General features: G+C 29.9%; 3 protein-coding genes across 6 annotated transcripts in view; 2 read left to right on the top strand and 1 right to left on the bottom strand.

Moving 5' to 3' along the window:
* Positions 1–2,613: 2,613 nt before the first annotated feature.
* On the bottom strand, positions 2,614–7,446 carry LOC122720068 (zinc finger protein 260-like). 3 transcript variants are annotated; one of them, XM_043946512.1, is made up of 5 exons: positions 7,377–7,446; positions 5,467–5,916; positions 4,775–5,209; positions 4,395–4,646; positions 2,614–4,316 (listed from the first exon to the last, which is right to left on the bottom strand). In XM_043946512.1, the coding sequence occupies exons 2-5, from the start codon at positions 5,605–5,607 to the stop codon at positions 2,859–2,861; spliced, it is 2,286 nt and encodes a 761-aa protein (XP_043802447.1). In that variant the 5' UTR covers positions 5,608–5,916; positions 7,377–7,446; the 3' UTR covers positions 2,614–2,858. The 3 variants fall into 3 exon arrangements, with proteins under 3 accessions (XP_043802447.1, XP_043802448.1, XP_043802449.1); XM_043946513.1 differs by lacking the exons at positions 5,467–5,916; positions 7,377–7,446 and adding an exon at positions 5,304–5,435; XM_043946514.1 differs by lacking the exons at positions 5,467–5,916; positions 7,377–7,446 and adding an exon at positions 5,276–5,334.
* Positions 6,798–9,415, top strand: LOC122720069 (U4/U6.U5 tri-snRNP-associated protein 2). The gene is made up of 9 exons (XM_043946516.1): positions 6,798–7,026; positions 7,392–7,670; positions 7,748–7,923; positions 7,994–8,219; positions 8,314–8,600; positions 8,661–8,789; positions 8,883–8,944; positions 9,060–9,282; positions 9,350–9,415. The coding sequence occupies exons 1-9, from the start codon at positions 6,948–6,950 to the stop codon at positions 9,413–9,415; spliced, it is 1,527 nt and encodes a 508-aa protein (XP_043802451.1). The 5' UTR covers positions 6,798–6,947.
* A 528-nt stretch (positions 9,416–9,943) lies between these two features.
* The window catches only part of LOC122719920 (rap guanine nucleotide exchange factor 2-like), a 202,153-nt gene continuing 189,072 nt past the window's right edge, over positions 9,944–23,024 (top strand). For both annotated transcript variants that reach the window (XM_043946187.1, XM_043946186.1), the window contains exon 1: positions 9,944–10,172. The gene's annotated coding sequence lies outside the window, so the exon portion shown is untranslated. The remainder of the gene's footprint in view (positions 10,173–23,024) is intronic.

The following is a 23,024-nucleotide window of genomic DNA, read 5'->3' as shown; positions in this document are numbered from 1 at the left end:
TATTAAATTTATTAATAACTATAATAATGTTTCCTTCGAATCCTCTTGCGTTCCTAAAAATAGTTTTTTATGTCTATAAATTTATAAATACGTCGCTGTGACTATACTAAGTTTATAATAAAAGCGTATAAGTTAAAAATCAGTTTTGGGATCAATATAATTATATTTATATGTATATGTAAAATTTTGAAACAATTTTTTGTCTGTATTTATACTAAAATTCACAAAAAAAAAAAATAATTATAATGATTGAGAATAATAATATTTCGAAAATAATGTATATATTTGTTTATATTAATTCTATTGGATTCGATGTTATATTGATTCTGTAAAAAGATTTCTAATTTTACGTTGTTTGAATCAAATTATGATTAAAAATATATGCTTATTATTGTGTAAGTGACTAGACAAAATATATAGGGTGTTCAGTAATGCGCTTATATATTACTACAATTATCACCACTGCATAACTTTTTTTTGAGATTAATTGTTATTTATTATTAATTAACAATATTTATCTTTAAAAGTTATATGCATAAACAAATGATGAAGAAATATAAAATGTAAGAATTGTACGTCCGATTCCCTATTTGTAGTTATATATTAAACAAACACCCTATATGTATTGTATAGCTTTAGATCGTGGTGCTTTGTAAGATACATGTATAATCCAATTATTAGAGAATTTGTTAACGTTATTGACCACTGATTTAGCGAAGGCCCCTATTTGCACGTTTACAAGAACGTTTATATAGTAATATTTGGACGTAACAAAACAGAAAAAGAAAAAAATTAAATCAATATATATATATATATATATAGATATAAAAGAATATTATAAATATATAAATATTTATATAAACAAAAAATTACAGCAAAACATGCCAAACAACGATGGACATATTTTGTATCTTACATTTTTCTATAAGTTTTTCTTTTTATCGTGGCTATTTACAATTTTATATGTATTTTGTATTAACAAAGCTTCACGAAGAAATGTAAAGAATTCTTAAATAAGTTGCGACAAAATTAATATAATTCTGGAATTTACTAATCATTGCTCACGTCTCTTGTAATTTTAGGGGCCCGCTATAAAGTTATACTTTAGAGAAAAAATAATTTTAAAAATAAATATATTATCATTGATGCCTTGCCTAGGTAGTTAATGTCAAATTATAGATTAAATATTTGTTGTCAATTGTAGAATGATGTAGAAAATAGAAACAGCGATTATAATGGAAATTGTTATCACGCTAGGCAGCATACACATGCATATATATGTATATTATGCATACACGTGAATACATATGTATTAGTTGCATAACAAATCAGTGTAATAATGTAGTTTAAAGACACAAATAAGTTTGTCTTTAAAAAAATCAACATACGTGCATAATGCCCGTATTATGTTATTGCTGCTAAATATCAATTTCAAAATCAATATAAATTTAGCAGCTCTTGTCATTAATATTATTATTTAATACCGTTTCGAAATAAAAAAAATTTTTAATAAAATTGAAATTTTCTTTGACCTTATTATGAATAATTTGTTACTATATTTCAGAGTTAAAATATGTAATAAATAAAAAAATTTTAACACAATGTGCGTTTAGGTATATAAAATTAAAAAATAACACTAGTAATTGTAAAGTTTTTTATATTTTTTCAAGAAGATTTGTCAATAATAATATTACAATCACAATTTTACAAATAATGTAATCACTTTATTATTATATATCACAATTTCTACTATGTATAATGCTGAAAGCTGTTTTTGTTTAAAAGAGAACTGCAGAGATGCCGCAAGAATATAATGTTAAAGGTGATTATATAATTTTAGACATTTTTATATATAAATTTTAAAAATTATATTATTAATGAAATAACCACCATTTCATAGCATTTCTTTGCAGTAAAAGTAGCTATCAGCCTTTAATTCGATAAATAATATTTTAATGTTTTATTGGTATTAATAAGAAAATATTTTATTTTCCTTATGATAATCATATTTTTTACTACATAGTTAATAGACGTTGCATTAGATTGCTTTTTTTGTGATGTTTATAACAAGTTATAATGCACACAGAACATAAAATGTAAATTCTCATGTGATAATTAAAACGAATGATTTTTCTAATATACTTTAATATGTTGTAAATAAATAACGTGTTAATATAATACACGTTGCATTTTTTTTTTAGAACAATGTTAATGAATAAATAAATTGATTTATCTCAATTTTATTTTGTATGTTCAAAAATTATTAAATAATTTGAGCTTTTTGTAAAAATAAACAAATATTATTTGATCAGAAATTTAAATTACATAATGTACTCCTATTAAATTTCTAAAATATATCATTGAAAAAATTTATTATCACAAGCTAGAAAATAAATTCTATAATGCAAATACATACATTGATTGTAAAAGCTTGTAAATAATATTTATCGTTATTATAACTTAAAATTCATAATATTTTATAGTTCAATAACAATAATTATTGATTATCGAAAGATTCTAGAGCAAAACAAATTGCAAATAAAAAAAGTAGATATTTTAAAAATAGCAACATATTTCGGTAAAATATATACCGATATAAAAAAGACGATAATGTAAATAATTATTTAATTTTATTTTCTATACCTATAAGTGACTTTAGAAAACATTATCTCTTGCAAAGAATTCTCGAAAATATATTCTTTGTGTGTATACAATTTAACGTATAATATGCTACAGTAAAGGAATACATCGTGGTGACTAATGCCGCTTCCTATAAAATGCAGACTTGATATTTTATTTTCTATTATCGTGCATTGTTTATATTTATTTCGATATTTCCCAATATTTGATTATAGGTTTCAATCTGCAGTAATTTGAATTCCTTCTTGAGAATCTCGAAGTACAATTTCTGCTGGTAAAATATTTTTCATTTCATTTTTACGAGGAACTGGTTCATCCTTTTGCACGGGAGGTGTACCATGGTGTTTTTTTTTATGACACATCATAGTTGATCTCGATACAAATGTTTTACCGCATGCATCACATTCATATGGTCGTTCTCCAGTATGTAATCTTTTGTGAATGGCCATAGGAGTAAATTGTGTAAATGTTTTACCACATACATCACATCTGTAAGGCCGTTCTCCGGTATGCAATCTTCTGTGACATCTTAATGCTGCTCTTCTGGCAAATACTTTTCCACACATATCGCATTTAAAGCTTTTTTCTCCTGTGTGCATTGTCGAATGAATTTTGAGATCAACTCTTGTTAAAAATCCTTTACCACAAACTTCACATAAATATGGTTTTTCACCAGTGTGAATACGTAAATGCGTGTTAAGATAACTTTTACTAACGAACATTTTATTGCATACCACACATGGATATTGGCGATTATCCATACCTGAATGAATTTTTTGATGACTTTTACAAAGTCCTTTAGTTATAAAACCTCTACCACAAATTTCGCAAACATATGGTTTAACACCAAGATGTCTGTTTTGATGATCCAACAAAGATTGTTTTGTTTTAAAATGCTGTCCACAAGTATTACATGGAAAAGGTTTTAAATCTGAATGTACTCTTTGGTGAAGAACCAGATAACTTTTAGATTGAAAACCTTTACCACATGTAGAACAATTGTAATCAAATTGACCTGTATGTGTGGCTGTATGTTGTGCAAGTCCAATTTTACTACGAAATGCTTTTTCACATGTTACACATTGAAAAGGCTTTTCACCAGTATGTTTCCGCATATGTTCTTGTAGTTTATAATTTGTTCTGTATTGTTTTCCACAATGAGCACAAACTTTTGGAGTCCATTTTTGTCTCACAGTTGCTTGTTTCTTTTCTTCTATATTTATGTCATTTTGAGAAGATGCTAATTCTGATTCCATAACTTCTTTTTCTTTGTTGATTGTTTTATTTTTATGTATATCACATCTTTCTTTATGTACATTTAAGGCATCTACACTTGTAAAATATAAACCACATGGGCAGCAACAAAAGTATTGTTCAAAATGTGCTATCATATTATTTGAACCTAATGTTGCTTCATTACAAAATGGACATACATACCAGTGTGAACCTGTTTCATCAATTGTAGGATTATTTAATGTTGTTTCTAGTAATGCATGCTTAGTTCTTTTTGTATATTCTACTAAAATTTCTGAACTTCCAGTTGTTACTTGACTTGTTGATGCTATATTATTTGTTTGTGTAGTCGTATGTCTAGGAGTTTCACTTTCAACTATACGTGTTTCTTCTATATCACTATTGGTTTCTGGTTGAGCAGAAGTAAAATTTTCATGTGGTACCTACAAGTTAAAATTACTCATTAAAGAAAATATTAGCTATTTTTTTTTTTATTTTCTAATTCAATTTTAGCAACTTACATTAGTTTCAAGTACATTTGTAGGATCTTCTGCAGTTAATCTATCCTGTAACCTATGATATTCTTGTTTTATTGGTACTGATTCATATTTTACACTGTCACAATAATGTACAATTGGTTCTCGACTCTGATCTTCAGGATTTATTGAAGTAACATAATTTATTCCTAACTGACTTAAATGACCACTCACAGTTAAATTTCCAACTACAGTCATATCACCTTCCAAATGCATCGCTATTTGATGATTAGATACCTGTAATGAGAAAATATATTTAAGTAGCATTTATTATTACATATTTAGAAATTATTTAGAATAAAAACATTATTATAATATAGTACAATTTATTTCAGCAAGCATATTAGGTTTATTTGTTCATTTACTTCTCGTATATGTTCATCCACCATTCTAGCAGTATCTCCATCTAAACAGTCGATACCAGTAACCTCAATATCAGTATCCTGTTGACCTATTTCTTCTTGAGTAACAACTTGTTCACTAGCTGCCAAATCTATTTCATCTATAACTTGCATAGTATGTATAGTAGGTTCTTCTGTTTCTTGAGGAGTTACATGATTTTGTACATTTTCAATATTGTTTTGTATTCTACTAATATTTCTTTGAATCCTATTCATTTCTTCTACTTCTTCTAAATCCTGTTTTGATATATGAACAACTTCGTTTTTGGCAATTTCTTTTAACATTTCCATAAACATTCCTTCAGTATGTAAACATTTTTCACGAAAATCAAACAACTGATCTAATTTATAAGCACATTCTTCACATACCACTTTTGGTAATTGATCAGTCATAGACACCTAAAAATAATTAATCAATTAATAAAATTAATACTTTTTTTCAAAAAATATATTAAGTGGCATTACAATCTTCAGATTTTAAAAGTAATTGTACATGCTTAATATTAATGCAGAACATGATCCTTGTTATAAAAACATCGTGAAACCTTGCACCAATTTTCTTCCTCTATTTATAGTTAAATTAGGAAGAGGGGGTGAAGACAGAGCACTGAAGATTGCAGTGAAATTGGACCTCTACCGTTTGTGCATGATTTTACCTGCACTGGCAAACACGCGGCTATTTTCTTGTCAATGTTGCGCATTTGATCGCCGGCTTCGAAGATTGGTAATCCCATTAGAATACCTGTTTTAGTCGCACATAAACGACATAAATAATCAAATTCCTCGACGACGGCCATATCAACAGAACGAAGAGGATCGTCTTGTTGCCAGATTAAACGAATGACCCGAAGAACCGATTAGAACGATTTTACTTTGAAATCCAACGGCAAAGATTTTTTACGTGATTTAAAAAACTTATGTCACGCATTACGACATTTCTTAATTTGCCACCTGCAGATCTTCAATTTAAAATTTTTCTACTTTTTAAAAATGCATTATCCAGGGATATTTGTCAAATGAGTCTGCGTCCACACCATCGAGGAGTCTTTTACAATCAGTCGTGGCATCCGTAGCGGGGGAATTAACTTGTAGTGCTCTCTTTTCATCTAAAAGAATCTGTTTTGTAGATGGCGCGCAAAACATTCTTTTGATCGATTTATCGAAGATCGAAAGATATTTACTTACACTTATTTTTAAACAATTCATTTTTATTATAGAAAGTTTATTTAAATTTATGTGATTTTATAATAATTAAAATTTAAGAACAAAAAATTAAAATCAAATATATATGATTTAACTTTACAAATATCTTTACTCATATTATAAAATTTATTATGTAAATTTTAAAATCTATAAAAGTTTAAAAATATAAAACATATATAAAATATATAAAATATACATGAGAAAAAAATATATATACGATATATATATATATATCGTATATATAAATAAAAAAATGTATGTAGAATTTGATATGATATATATAGAAACATAAAGTACAGAGAAAATACAAAATAATATAATATTTAGCTCGTATCTATATCTATATTTTTTTATATTAAAGATTATAATATATTAAAAATTAAGGCATATTATAATTTTGTAAAAAAAAAATGATAAAAGTATATTGAATTAACATCTCGACATTATTTATGATCAGATGCCAAGATCAAATATAGACAAAGAAAGCAAACAATAGAAAGAAGATAAAAATAGATTAAAAATTAAGAAATTAGCGCCATCTTCAGAGTGCCGTAAATGAAACACGTATAAACAAGAAGAGAAAATATTAGAAGAAGATAAAGATAGAATAAGAATTGATCTTTAACGCCATCTCTTGAATATCAAAAATATTTCTCTACGGCAGGATAAAATAAAGAATTGAGAATTAGCGCCATCTTGGAAAATTCTTTTAGAAAAATATTTTTGCTATCTATATATATATGTATGTGTATATGTAATTCGCTTGCAACTGAAATACATATGCTAAAAATTACATTTATTGAAATACTGTTTTGTTTATTACACGTGTACACGTGTTTTTAGATATATATAAAATAGAAATCTCTAATTTTTATATAAGTATGTTACAAGTTCATCAGTTCATAAAAATAATTTGCTTTAATTGCTAATAAAAATGGCGACAAATCAATCAGGAATTCAACAAAAACGAAAATTAATGATAGAGCAAAATAATTCAGATGAAGAAATTAACAGTAAGTATTTATAATCAAATTTTATATAAATTAATTATTATTTGACTTTAAATTTATTTTATAAAAATGTCAAAATTTATTATTTATATGTTTGAATTTTAAGGTTAGCTAATCTTTCTTTTATTATATCAATCTATGTGATAAATAATATATATTTTATTATTATAAGTAAAAATGTTTATTATTATTTGTAAATGTAAATTATTATTTTGACATTCATAGATTTTTCAAATTACAGAAATATAATTATATCAAATATTGATTTTATTATCAAATATTATTTATAACCTAAAATTTTTTATTATTTTTTATTATTTATAACCTAAAATCGTAAAATATATCATAATTACCTTTTTTAATTGCAGAAAGAATTAAGATTACTAAAATAAATTCAGAACCTCCACGATTATGTCCTTATTTAGATACAATAAATCGCCAATTTTTAGACTTTGATTTTGAAAAATTATGTTCAGTATCATTGTCAAGAATTAATGTATATGCTTGTCTTGTATGTGGAAAATATTTTCAAGGTAGAGGTACTAATACTCATGCATATACGCATAGTGTGGCTGAGAGCCATCATGTTTTTCTAAATCTTCATACATTAAAATTTTATTGTTTACCTGATAACTATGAAATTATTGGTAAGAAAATATTATTATGACATATTATTATATATTTGTTTACCTAAAAATCAATATTATTTCTTAATAATTATCAGATTCATCATTGGATGACATAAAATATGTTTTAAATCCAACATTTGATAAAGCACAAATTGCACAATTAGATAAAAGTGATAAATTATCAAGAGCCATAGATGGTTCATTATATTCCCCTGGTATTGTGGGAATGAATAATATTAAAGCAAATGATTATTGTAATGTGATTCTACAAGTGAGTTATTTTTAAGTATTTTTAAGTTTATATCAGTTACATAGATTCATAATAATTTCAATAATTTTAGGCACTTTCTCATGTTACACCTTTAAGAGACTTTTTTTTAAGAGAATCTAATTATTCTCATGTAAAAAGACCACCTGGAGATTCTTCTTATCTTTTAGTTCAACGATTTGGAGAATTAATGAGAAAGTTATGGAATCCACGTAATTTTAAAGCTCATGTTAGTCCACATGAGATGTTGCAGGCTGTTGTTTTATGGAGTAAAAAAAGGTTTCAATTTACTGAACAAGGTAAAAAATAGATCATATTAGTTATACTACAAAATAAATTATAATAAAAATTTTGTTGTTTTTCATTATTAATTATTGAAAATAAAATTTTTAGGTGATCCAATTGATTTTCTTTCGTGGTTTCTAAATGCTCTTCATTTAGCATTAAATGGTACAAAAAAACGTGATTCTAGTATAGTATATAAAACATTTTTGGGTCATATGAGAATATACACACGAAAAATACCACCATTAGAATTAGAAGAAAGTCAAAGAAGTGAATTGCTTCATACTGTAGAATATGGTGAAACAGTAACAGAAAGTCCATTTTTATATCTAACATGTGATCTTCCACCACCACCTCTTTTTAAAGATCAATTTACTGAAAATATTATTCCCCAAGTAAGTAGATTATAAACTTTGATTATCACAAATATTATAAAATACGTTTTTTTTAAATAGGTTAATTTGTACACATTGTTAAATAAATTTAATGCTATAACAGAAAAAGAATATAAAACTTATAAAGAAAATTTTATGAAAAGATTTGAGATAACAGAACTCCCTCCTTATCTTATACTTTACATAAAAGTAAGTATAATATTGTATTGTAGATTATTTAATTTTATTTAATAAAAAATTATTAAAATAATTGTGAATAATTATTTATAATTTGTTACATAGAGGTTTACAAAAAATACATTCTTTGTAGAAAAAAATCCTACCATAGTTAATTTTCCAGTTAAGTAAGTAACAGAAAATTACAATATTATTTTATTAATATATATGAATAATGATCATATCAATTAATTAATTTAAAATTTAAAAATATATTTTCTTTATTTCTTTATTCTTTTAAAGAAATGTAGATTTTGGAGATATTTTAACATCTGAAGTGAAACAAAAACATCCATATACAACATATGATTTAGTTGCAAATATAGTTCATGATGGTGAACCTGGTCAGGGAACGTATAGAGTTCATATTTTACATAGAGCAACTGGTCAATGGTATGAGTTACAAGATTTACATGTAACTCAGATTTTGCCTCAAATGATAACTTTAACTGAAGCATATATTCAAGTGTGTATTCAATAAAATATTTTCACAAATATTTTTAAATAAAAATTTATAAATCTTTTTTTTTCAGATTTATGAATTAAAAAAAGATATATATACAGAAAATGGTGACAATAAAAATAAGAAAACGATATGATAAATGTAATTTTTTAAATAAAATATTGCAATTTTTCACTTTTCCTAATTTCATATTTCTTATTCCTATTTTATTAAAAAATTTAATTTACAAAACTTTATAATTTGTAATACATTTAAACTAAAAAATTCTTTGTGCAATTCATAATATAATTTATATATATATATGAACTTAAAAAGTAAGTATACATAAAATCACAATTTATTAAAGAGTACTATATTTTAAAATTTACATCATTCTTTACGAAATAATAATAATTTTATTAACACAATTATCGTAAATTTAATTTAAATTAAAAAAAAAACGTAAAAAATAACCCTATTTATTAAGATTGATTCTGCGATCCTACGATCGCGTCGAAAATTGCCGAACTTTACCGAGAAGATCGGAAGTACAAACTGGAAGTAGAAGTCGTGACATTGGTGGGGAGAAACGTGGTTGGTGGGGATTGGAGTGTCGCGCCGAAGCCGAAGCGAACCGGAGTAGAGTCACAGCCGGCCACGCGAGACGGTCATGAGCGAACGTTTTTCACGGTTCGCGGTTTTTCTATCTTTTTTCCGTCGTGCTTTATTTTTCGGAGTATATCGAGACAACGTGTTTCGTATATTATTCGGAAACGCGCTAGTGATATTGACGTTTCTCTATACCTAGTCATAATTCATTTTCGCGAGTGTTTTTTGCTTGTGTGTACATTGTGTTGCTCAGTGTGTTCTCAGCACGTGGATTATTGCTGGTAGGAGCAACTCTTGCTTATATTGTGAGTACACGTTTTATACAAAAACTTTCTGAAAAAGTTCATCGAGCGTCCTCATACATACAGCACTGGTTTACGAGTTATGCGAGTTTATAAATATTCGCGATATATAATCATTGGTAGGCGCGATGCGTATTTAAGAATGTTTGAAAACAAATAGTAATTGCGATAACGGTTTTATTTTATCCGATTGGCACCTGACGGAGAATCTCTATCTTCTCGAAAGTATTCCCGCGTAAAACTTTTCAGTATTCAATAGTCTTATATTATATATTATTAAATGAGTAGAACTTTAATAGTTCGAGGTAAAAATACGGAATCTACATATTGATATTAATTTGCTTGGTTACAGTTTGGTAGGCATGGTTCACGATAATTTCGATTTGTGTCGGCATTTTGCCAATATGCGCTATTTTCCTGTAACCGCTCCGAATACCTGTTTCATACGAATCTCAAAAAAACTGTTTGATTGCGTGGCCTCTGTGGCGAAGAGGCGAGTTTGAATGTTGCTCAAAAAAAAGAGGGGAGTACGTTGACTCTTGAAGAAGCTGCGAGTTTCGGATTCCTAGCATCTCGCTTGGTAATCGTTGCATCGTGTAAACCAGTTTCCGCGTATGAGGATTCTCAATGACATATCGAAAGTATGACAATCGATTGTATAGTGCAATCGCCATTTTTTAAATATTGCGTTTCGATATGTCATAAATAGAACTATTATTATAGATAAATTTATTATTAGTATAAAATATAATACAACATTTATTATTTTTAATCATTTAAAATTTTTTTTAAATATTATAATGTGAAGTATATGTTTAATTTGATTTTATTATTAATGTTAATTATTTAATTATTTTAATTTTTAAAATCACAATAAAGAATTGTAGGCGCAAAATAAATATGGCGACCCTTAAAATACAGGTACATACAAGTATATATTAATAATGTGATAAATATATATTTTTTTTTCGAAAATATTTTACATTTAACAATTATTACGACAATAAATATTAATGTTAAATATTATAAAAGTTAGAATTTTTTACGATGGTAATAATTAAAATTTATTTTAAATACAATATATATAATATTATTTTTGATATTCGTTAAATTAGAATATTATTTTTCTTTTACAATATTTACATTAATCATCTATTATATCTATTATATTTTATTATATTTGTATCTATCTATTATATTATCTATTATCTATAATTCATGTTGTTGGTTATTCATAAAGATGAAATATATTTTGAAAAAGCAACAAAATAGTCAAATAGGAGATAAAAATCATGATAATTACAAATTCGCGATATTTGTAAATTAAAGATGAGATTTTTCGAATTACAAAGAATGTCAACGACGTGCTATAAAATGTTTTAAACGTATATAGTATCCTAGCAGAAATGCATGTCGTATGATGCATTGTTTCGTTTTTTTTTTTTTAAATCCTTTATAGTCTCTCATGTTCTGTGTGTCTAATATGTTAGCATCCCCGCATGTTTAGTCTAGTATATTAATATATATATATATATTAATATATATATATATTAGCAAGAAAATTCGTTTTTTTTCGCATTTTTTTAAGTTAGCAAACTTATTAGTGATCCGTTTGGATATAAAAACGTGTCAAGGATGGAGATCATGGTTATATTCATCTACGAGAAACATCCTTGAGGCACTTAAATATTGATTGAGGATAGAAGAGTGCGTTGTCAAACACTTCCTGTTGAAACAATTTGAATATGCGTAGCCATAAACATCTATTTTATTGTTTTTATGAATTATTTTATTCGTCTTGAATAGCAATATTTTTTTTTTTAAATAATGATATTAATATCATTTCTCATTTCAGTATATTTAAGAGGATTTCCATTTTCGTGATAATTCTTAAATTTTTTTTTTTTAAATTTTAGAGAAAACATCATACAATAATCTAATCTATTTAAGATAGATTAACTTATTTTATTAATATATAAATTGCACAGGAAAACTGTTTATTTCGAAATTAAAATTTTGTAGATTAATTTATAGAATTATTATAGCATTTTGATATTTTTATTGTTAATTATATTAATAAAAAAATATTAATTTTTTAATGCAATTTTTTAATAATAAATTTAAGTTTTAATTAAAAATTAAAAATTAATATCTAATTCGTGATTAACAATCGAGATAATATTTGAGACAAACAAATTGTCTTTTTTTAGTTTTTCATAATGAAATTGATTGAAAGAATATCTTATTTCTAAATAATTCAAAAGAGAACGACTATATTTTTGGAAGTGATAGAAGATATTGAATATTTAATCTAGCATGCTTTGTCAATGTGATTCTTGAACTTATTAGAATACTGGCTGAGATTACTGTTGAATGTTCAATTGCCTCGAGGTATATTTTTTCTTATGTAAGTTAGACAAAATTGCTTAACATGTTTCTATCTATAAAAGTCGAATCTATACATAATTTATTCATTGTCAAGAAATAACAGAATTCATCGCATATTTTATTCAAGATTATTTTTCCCTCGAAAACAAACTCTTATTTTTAAATCTTTTCATTTTCAAATTAGTTTTCATGGATAATTATCTGAATTACTCGTATTACGTGAAAAAAAATGGTTTGCGTAATATAAATAATACCGAAGAAAACGGAAAGATTAGAGAAAATTCAGAATTAAAATGTCATTTTCTAATCAACGTAAAATAACATAAAATATCTATCATTTGATACAGATTAATCTCGGTATAAAAAAAAAAATCTCATAACATCGCTATAATTTGAAAGGATCGAAAGAAAAGTGGAAAGGAAACGATCGATCGAAGAAAATTCGCATGACGTTGACACGGGAGAGGCACAATTAAAGAAAAAGAAAGTTCGTAGCCGGATTAAACGAGGGATCTCTTCTTTTCTTCCATTCATCGCCGATTCCATAGTTAGAGGAGGAGCACGATTGTTTTCCCTCGATGCAGGAAGTCCCTCGAACTGTGAAAAATAAATCCACAACGGAGAAAGTCACGGGTTTTGTCGTTGTCTCTCGTCTCGTGGTGTTCTGATTCTCTCTTGCCCACGTTGGATACGTTTGGTATAGTGTGTCACAAAGAGATTGTTCGCTCTTTACGCGCAGGTAGACAGAAGAAAGAGAAGAGACTAGGACTCGAGGAGCAGCAGGTGCCCAGCTGTTACGTGGTGTAACACCTATGCACATCTGCCTGTGGGCGAACGATTAAGGCTACAGTGGAGTTTGTCGTTTGGCGAATTGGGTTACATTGGTCACGTTCCCGTGGAGATTATGAGGTTTTCTCTGAGGCAAGCCGCAGAGAACCCTCCGTATCTTTGAAACAGTTAGAAGTCGATGGTCCGATTAGAATTCCATTGTGCACTATCGCTCGTCTGACCGTGACTCGAACGATGTTGCCTTTGTTCTCGAATCGGGTTTATAGTTGTTAAATTTATCAGTAAATAAAGAAGGATTTTGAAGAGATTTTTATAGAGGAATTTATAAGAATTTTAATAGAAATTTCTAATTCGATGGATGGAATCGGGTCTGGAATTGTTAGAAAACGATCTTTTATTTTTGAAACAGCTGAGAAAACGAGCAAATTTTCGTTTTAACACATTATATTAACACATTATAAGAGAAAATGAGAAAGAGATGATAGAAATTTCGCAAATTTAACAAGAAGAAGATATAATTTATTTATCAATTAACCAATTTTTAAACATATTCGCGCGTTTTTCTATGTACAATTAGTCTCTTTGTGATGTATTCATGGAAATGTTGGAATGTCTTCATCGGTAGCCTCTATATTAAGCCGTCTAGCGTGTTCAACGTCGTCAAGACTCGTTCTGCCAGCTTTGAATCTTTGGATGTAATGATAGACGTACTCTCTAATTCTAGAGAGTGATGGCTGAATATTTCCTCTCTGAATATTATCTCTCGACATTTTCTTTTTATGAAAAGAGAATTACATCAGTTTTGATTTACTCCTTTCTTAATTGCGAATTGAACGTGTGCAAAAATTGCCGAGAAATTATTTAATTAAACCTCCTTAAGAAATTCACGTCACTTAACGTATCATGAAATAAATTGAAGTTTCAGTTGGATTAAAACGAACCTTAATATTCGTCAACATTTAAAGATAAAAATTCTTGAATTCTTCGTAAAGAATTCTTGCGAGATCAAAAAAAAAAAAAATCAAAGTTAAATTTTACGAATAAGGAAATAAATGCATTTTTCACACTTTTCATCGTCACAGCGAAAGAACTTTCTTTTTCAAAAGAACGAAAGGAAATGAATTTCAATAATATTGATAAAGAAATGAGATCAATTCGAGATCGAAACGATCAACTCCATTTATTTTTACAAATTTTTCTTGAATTGTTGAAGTATTCAATTTTCCAGAAAGAAAACGATTTGATCTATCAAGATAATTTTCCTTTCAATCGATGAAAGTTTGCTCCATAAATGAAATTTAAATGATAGAGTGATAATAGGAAAGAAATCCTAGAAGAGGAGGAAAGAAATTATACCGAGATCTTTGAAGTCATAAATAGATTTCAAACGAAAGAATTTCTGTCGAAGAAGAGGAAGAAGAAGAATTCGTTTATCCCGATTCGAATTTTAATTTTTTATTTTTATCGGCACACTTCACTTGGTGGTTTAAAATTATCTACAAACTGGGACAAACAAGCGTGAACCTTTCGCAAATTTTGAAATCTAGGACGAACGTTTAAAAGGAAAACTTCTTTCTTTAATGGCTTGCGTGGCTTTTGCATAAGAGAGAAACTAATAGGCATGTGCTCAGGTAATAGCAATGTTAAATGAGCCCGAACACTTCCAATCCACGAACAGTGGTAATTAAAATGACGATTGAAGATTGTTCGCGAAATTAAACAAATTTATTTTTCCTTCTTACTTACGTTTAAGTACCGACTTGAAATGGTCGTACGAGAATGATTCGTAATCAAGATAAATCTCTGAAAATGAAAATGGATAACAAGATTTAACAAATATCTAATTTAGATTAAGAAACTAGGATTGTATCGTGTACGTTACACTCGTGGATTGCTTGTTTGCATAATCTTTTAGTCCATGTTAGGATTCTAATAGGTTGTAACAGGTACTAATGGCTTCAGAGGCAAAGTTTAACGCGTTGCAATTACAACACGTTATGCTTACGCGTTTTAAGGAAAACTATTGAATTGGAATCGAAATAATTTGTGCTCGGGAAAAACGTTTTGATAATAATAGCAATTAGAAAATTCAAGAATCGATTTAAAATTACATTTCTTTTATGTTGGATAGCAACTGTGATATATACATATATATATATTGCAGTGATTCATTCGATTCGAATGATTAACCTCATTAAGCCAATGGCGTAATGATAGCTAACGATGTATTGTAACTGCACCTTCTTTCTTCTTTATCCAACAAGTTCAAAGAATTACTTTTTCTCAGAAAAATAACTCGTTCGTTTTAATATGATTCTTCGAAAATAAATTATCGGAATGAAAAATATATATATATTATTACTAATAATATAACTAATTAATTATTTTGTATCTCTGTAAGAAGATACTGTAGAAAAACTTGAAGTACAAAAATAATGAAATATTTAAACATAGTGAAATGTATCTGTCACAATTTTAATTAATAAATACTCACTTATGAAGAACGTGGAAAAAGAAGAGGATCAAAGTTTCAAAATACAAGTATCTACACGAAAATAAATATCTTCTGTCTGAAAATGATTCTTTCTAGAAAAAAAAAACAGAAGAAAGAGGAGGAGGAGGAGGAGGAAAAAAGAACGCAGATTACGTCGCCGTTAATTCGCAAGCAAATCGTGGCCTAAGATGCTGACAAAAAAGACACTCAGAAGACGGGAGAGAGGACAACGAAATGATGCGAATAAATGGGACAGGTGGAGAGAAACGGGCGGAGTTGAAAAGAGTTCGTTGTCGGCCGACTACGTGACGCGCTTACACTTTCGGCGACGGTCTTCTTTACGCGATGATTAGAAGCGGAAGGACACCGTCGTGACTCCGTGCAGATTGAATACAATGGTCACGGTGTACCCTCATTTACGTAATGCACTACGAGAAAGAGACAATGCCGTCTGGCGCTTCTCTCGTTTATGATTCGTTGCCCGGGAGACACGAAAAGAAAAATTACAGGGTGGTTCGTTGCCCGTGTCGTTACCGCTTTTCGAACGTGAAATCTCGAGAGTTTCTGTATTTCGCCCGGTTCCCCCGTTCACTGCTTCCTCTCTCTCTCTCTCTCTCTCTTATTTCCACGTGGCAACGCGTATATTTGCTTTTCAAGGGCCGCGAGAGAAAGAGAGAGAGAGAGAAAGGGGGGGAGGGAAGGGGAGAGATTTAAGTGCATCCTCGTAGTCGAGGAACGACGTGTGGGTGCAACGACGACGCACCGATGACTCGATTTCTCTGGAGACTGTTTTTTTCCGTTTTTATCGTTTTATCTTTTTTTCTGACGCGTTGCAACGATTTCGAAATGTAGTCTAGGCGGAATTAGTAATTAATTAAAGTGTTGAACAATGAGGATCATGATGGTTCTTTTGAGGTTCTTTTGTTCTAATAGCTGCTGCGATTTCTTTATCTTTTTTTCTTTTAACGAAATGGTAGTTGCGATGTTCTTTTTACTTTCGAGATCAAGGAATTTAGGAATGATTAATTTCGTAGGATTTTTTTCGTTGCTGTCGTTATTTTATTATTTTTTTTTTACGATGTTTGGAGAATTTTTTTGGTTTTGATACAATCCTGTTTTTAGTGGAATTTTTTAGTTTTTTTTTTTAACGATGCTGAATTAATTATGATATTTTATTTATGCGTTCGAATATTTAATCGTAATTAACATTTAATGCCAATGATCGATCAAATTTTTTAAAAATTTAAAAAATTAGTTAATCTGAAAATAACGTTGAACATTTCTATTCGATGATAATAACGAATTCTCGTCCTAAAATGTTGCCTGAGACTGTCAGGCGTCTGACGGGTGCACGTGCATCGATTTTCTCTAAGATTGCTTTGCACCTGTACGATCGATAAATGACACTACATCCACGTGAGGTTACGAGGAAGTGCTTCCTCGAAGAAGAAAGGCGGAAGATTGCGTTCTTCTTTTCGTGACAGAAAACGCTCTGAATGAGAAATCGCGGAGTGGAAAAGTCTGAGTGGCAAGGAATAAGAGACTCTTGTATTATACATGTACATATGTAGTCCATCCATCGAAGATGTTCCCTTTGGAATAAAAATTTCACCAAGATTCCAAGAACCAAATTTTCTATTTTTGATAGTTTAGTAGTTATTTTTGATAGACGAGAAGGAATAATCGGAAATAGATTTGAAGAAGAGTGTATAATAGTAACTTCAATCGCTTCAAGATTTATTTTATCAAAATTCCATGAAATTTTACAGTATTTGGATATCACGAAAAAATAAATAATTTTCCTTTAATTTCAAGAAAATTTCAAGAAAATTCATTTGGATAAACATTTTACCGTGATACATTATTATTTTTCAACTGTTGTATCAAAATGGATTGAACGAAACGTGGTTGGTTTCGTTGGAAATACGAAACTCATAGTCTCGAATGAAACCGTGGAGTGTTGATACTACGTCGTTTCCAGAAGGTACGCATAATAGTTGGCTGAACAATTTTTAATTTCGCTGAAACGGGAGAAAATTTGCCAACTTCGCTTTCCTTTGCCATAAAAACATCTAATTGTATTTTCTTTCGTCTTTTCATTCTTCCGAAACTCGCTCATCTTTCCCTCTTGTCTTTTTGTTACGTATTATAGCAAACAGTAGATAAATGTATACAGCATGTATGCACAATGAGTAGTTCTCCCATTGCGAATATAAATCTTTGTTACGAGTTTATACGACGTCGAGTCGGTTAGTATTTCTAAATTTTCTCCATAAATACATATATCATGATAGCGCATAAATCGTGGAGAAGACACGCTAGCAGGTGTAACGATTTGTGAGGATTTTGTTATAAAACTTTCAGAAAAAAACTGTATACTGTGTAACATTTAATAACGTGATTGAAAAATTACTCAGACCAATTAAAAATCATTATTTAATTATTTCATCAACTCCAAATTTTCCTTGTTAAAATTGAACTATTTAAATTTAATTACATTTAATACAAGAATATGATTATTCAATAATTTATACAGAACACATTAAACAGAACATAAAACGAGGATTTAATTTTATTACATTGTTAATTGCTGCATTAAACGTACTTTTCTTCTATCATTCTGATACACGTATAATAACACTCTGATCGATCTCTTTTTAAAATTTTCAAATTACATATTGATATACGTATACGTGTGCAAGTCGTCTGGGAATGGAAAACGAAGTTATTCGAAGAAACAGTCGAATGGAAAGAAAGGAAAGGCGGTGGATCGATTGGCTGTCGACGATGCCGTGCACCAACCCTTCAGGGCGCCCTCGTGAATCCTCGATATAAAGGTCTCTGTGTGCACACGTTGTAATGTATGCAAGCGTACAGATGCATGCAGAAGGAAATACGTGTATGGGTGGTTCGTCATATGGGTTACCTCGAAGTAAGATCGCGGCTAGAAGGACAGGCTAACGGAAGTGGAATATTTTTTTTTTCTTTTTTTCTTTTCCTTTTCCCTTCCTCTAGTCGCGTTTCAGTAATTTCTCGCGGAAAATGGGTAACTTGAAGTATATCACTCGGATAATTGGCGTCTTAATAGTCTTCTAACCTTTGGGACCCACGCTCTTTTGTCGTGTAACAAAGATTGCGATCGGGTCCCACTTTCTATTCTTTCTTACCTTGTTTCCTGTACTACTTCTTATATAATTATTCAAATCCTGATATGCTAATCTAAGATACCAATTGCAAATTACAAATTTTATTCGTAATTTGTAGGGAAAAAAGGGAGAGAGAGAGAGAGAGAGAGAGAGAGAAAAAAAGAAATATTGACGTTTGAAATCTTGAAGTAAAATGATCTTTATTGAAATTGATATCATGGTCACGTTAGCTGCTGTTCGTTCAGGCGATTTATATCTATCAAAAGCAATATTCACGCCTCGTGTACATCGCAGTGTATTAAATAATAATCTGACTATAATCATTCTTATAACGAGGTACACCATATATATATATATATATATCAATGGAAACTTGATGGTATCAATTTTCCTGTGAATGAATTATACATAACGAAGCTATTGTGATAATTATTTTGTTGTTCAACTTCCCTTCCATCGCTAGGATTAAGATAATTTATCGACAAATATAATTCAGAATTAAGAAATTAAAGAATATCAGAAGGATAATATCAAAAGAAAGAAATCAAATCAAAGACTATGTTTCGTCCTTCATTTCTAAAATAATTAACGCTCCTAAAGAAAAAAAAAAAAAAAAAAAAAAGAGGAAACAATAATTTCCCATCCCAAGAATCTTCCAAAGATTCTATTTCTAATATTAGCTTCCCCGTGCATGCACGTAGCGGTACGTGTTTTCTGCTCGTAAATCACCTTCTTTCTGGCCTACTTACAACTTTTCCAGTTCAAAATTCCCCAAAATTGGACCAGTCCATTTCTCTGAGTCATCACGTTCGAGCAAGTCACGAGAGACAAACCGGCGATGACAAATCGGCGTATATGCTGAATACACTATTGTGATCCACAGCCTACGGTTTTCCGTTAGACGTTATTATCCGCACCACCTGTCTTAACGTGTGCTCTTCCCCTTCTTCCGTTATCTCTATCCTTGTAATCTAGACGCTCGCCGTCTCTCTCTCACCACCTTCACCCGTATCTGGATGTCCTCGTTTTTCCTTCTCTCTCCTGCTCTACCCGCGTCCAGGTAGGTAAAACCGTTTCCTCGCGATCCCTCCTCTCTCTCTCTCTCTCTCTCTCTCTCTCTCTCTCTCTCTCTTTCTCTCTTTCTCTCTCTCTTGTTCTATCCAGCTTACCATATTCGCTTGCGTTGTTACACCTGCGACTTTAAAGGCTCGTAGAACTGTTTTATTTAAATTGGACGTTGACTGTCGCTGTCAGGTGGTTACCTGACCAAAATCGGGAACGATGTTTGCGCTCCTTGATGAGTTTCCAGTTAGATACGTCACGCCTAGGCTCCTAGGGATGGGAAAGGTGTATCTGGGTCTAGGTAGTTTGTGGAAACGGATTGGGTATTCGTGAAGTAAGTAATTCGAACGAGTACTCTTCTTCGGTGATTTTTCTCTGGATTTTCTTATCTTATTTTTATTATGTTTTTTTTTTTTTTTTAATTGATTTTTGACTTCGAGGCAAGGATGGAAAGTGAAACGAAATGTGGATAATTATAAATGTATATTATTTATTGAGATCTTTAGAATTTGGTATTCTTGCATGTTGCATGATTGAATTAATATTGTTAGTAATATTTATAAAAAGATTTGCGACTTGTAGATAAATTGGAGTATTATTCAAGTAGAGCATTCTAATTTATTGCTGTTGATTACTAATTAGAGGAGCTCGTGTGTGAAGAATGAGCCACATACTTCGTGTAAAATAAAAACGTTATATATAATTTAAAGAATTTTTTTATTTATTTATTTATATATGATCAGTATTGTTCATTTATTGCTTCTTTCAAACAAGTGAAAAAAATAAAAATTTTTAAATTCAATGATTTTCACGAAGAATTTTATGATATTCAATCAGGTTACGATAGGAATAATTATTTTTATGATCAATCGACGCGATTGGAAAGTGCCTGTATTTTTTTAAGGAGAGATTTTAGAAATTCGACCTTCGAATTTTTCTACCCACCTCTCAAGCTTCGTTATGAAAACGGAACGAGTCCTACGCGCGCTACGTGTCACAATCTTATTCGCATAAATCACCCGTTAAAAATGCACTTTAATCACGAGACCGCGTGTGATACGTGTAATAAATACACAAGTATTCGCGTGCACGTTGAGCAGAATCGTTGGAGAGAGATTTTAACGTGCCTTTGAACGCAAATCGTTTCGAGATTATTTTATTAAAAGAGAGAAAAACAATTTCATCCTTCGATATCGTTTATATCTCTAAAATTTTAAAAACGAATCCATATTAATTGATTAATTATTCCACTTTGATTTCCATTTAATAATTTTAAATTTTACTTTTTATATTCATAATACTTTTAAAGATTTATTTAAACTCGAATAAATGTACACTCTTCACGAACCGCAAATCAACACCACGAAACATCCATCCGATCAATCTTTCCTTCTACTCGCAAAAAGTTCTAACCACATTTTATATAATCCCTCGTAGGAATCAGAAATCCACCAAGACGTTGTTTATGCCCGTCAATGGAACCGTGTTAAATCTTTTCGAAAGTAGTAGAACGTCGTGTGCCACCGAGCACAATGGCGAGGTGAGATTGCACAACCCTAGGGCCCTACTGTCGTTGAGCAGTCTCTGGAACTGGGGCCAGTTGGTAAACGCGAAACGATGCCTCGAACGAATATAAATTTTCAACCTATTCTCTCAACTCGAAACCTTTCAAGCCTTATTCGCGTTAATCAAATTCGATTTCGAAGCGATTTAACTCAGAAACAGTTACTTAAAATGGCGTCGAACAAGGTTCTTTTTTTTTATCCTTGGACGCTTATATAAATACGTAATTATTATTCAATGTCACACAATTGTTACTTGATCCAAGTTCACATACAATCACAAATCAAGATTACGATTTTCGAAGAATCGAATAATCAATATAAAACGATTTATTCGCATTTGATCGAATCGTTTGCAATAATATGATTCGAAAGTTTGGAAAAAAAAAGCGTTAAAAATTAGGAGGTTGTTAAAATTGCCTCGAATTGCTATCAATTCAACTGATTCGATTAATCTGATTTTATCGACGATATGTGGAAACACATTTCCTCGAAAACCAGTTCAACCATCGTATCGTATCGGTTCGTGGATCACCTTCGAGGGATCGTTACTTCCGGCCAATTGTACCGCTCGATCGCTTCCGGTCTCACGCTTGGCATAACTTCTCGTTCGTAGTCTCTCGCGTCATCTCCTTAGTTTCTTCTGTCGCGTTCTCGGCGATTCACCTCGTGCAGATTGCACGGAATTTCTCCGGCCTTTAGCCGCCGGTAATTCTGACTCGAAATGCCCTGTGGAATTTCTGTGGGGATTCTCGAACGTCGTCGCAGGAACGCCGAGTAGCTGAATAAGGGAAAGAGAGAGAGAGAGAAAAAGAGAGAGGACTCGATTGTATTTTCACCGTCACTGGATTAATTCGATGTTCTGTTGGCTGGAAAATTAGTCGGAGGACATTGTTTTAAATAGTTAAAAGAGTTCATCGAGGGCACCGGCCATTGAAATGATCCGCGCCCTTTGAAATAGATAAGGTAAAAAAGGAATTAAGGAATGAGAAGTTTTGAGACTATTGTACTTTATTCTGGAAAATGCGAATAGGTATTCGTTTTTCGTGAAGAAATTATTTTATTTGATACGACATTGATGGAATTTTTCTCTTTTTTAATATTGAAATATATGTTTCAAGGTAGATATTACTCTTTGTATGAATCAAATTTTATATTATATTATTATATTAATTCAAAGCCACTTGAACTAGCTTCGTTGACGTTTCTTAACATTTCCTGAACATAGCACGAATCACTTTCAATGATAAGAACGATGCACTCCGATAAATGACGTGCTAAGAGATCAAGTAAACACGAAGCAAAATGAAGTAACAATCGAACAACGATACGAAGAAACGTTGGTAGAAAACACGTATGTAGAATTTTCCAATTTAAATTCTCCATCGTCTAGCCTCCATCAAAATCTCGCATC

This window comes from Apis laboriosa, unplaced genomic scaffold, assembly GCF_014066325.1.
Source record: "Apis laboriosa isolate Shangri-la unplaced genomic scaffold, ASM1406632v1 scaffold9_cov152, whole genome shotgun sequence".
In the NCBI taxonomy this organism is placed as follows: domain Eukaryota; kingdom Metazoa; phylum Arthropoda; class Insecta; order Hymenoptera; family Apidae; genus Apis; species Apis laboriosa.
The sequence above is the reverse complement of the archived record's forward strand: the minus strand, read 5'-3'. Positions and strand labels throughout refer to the sequence as shown.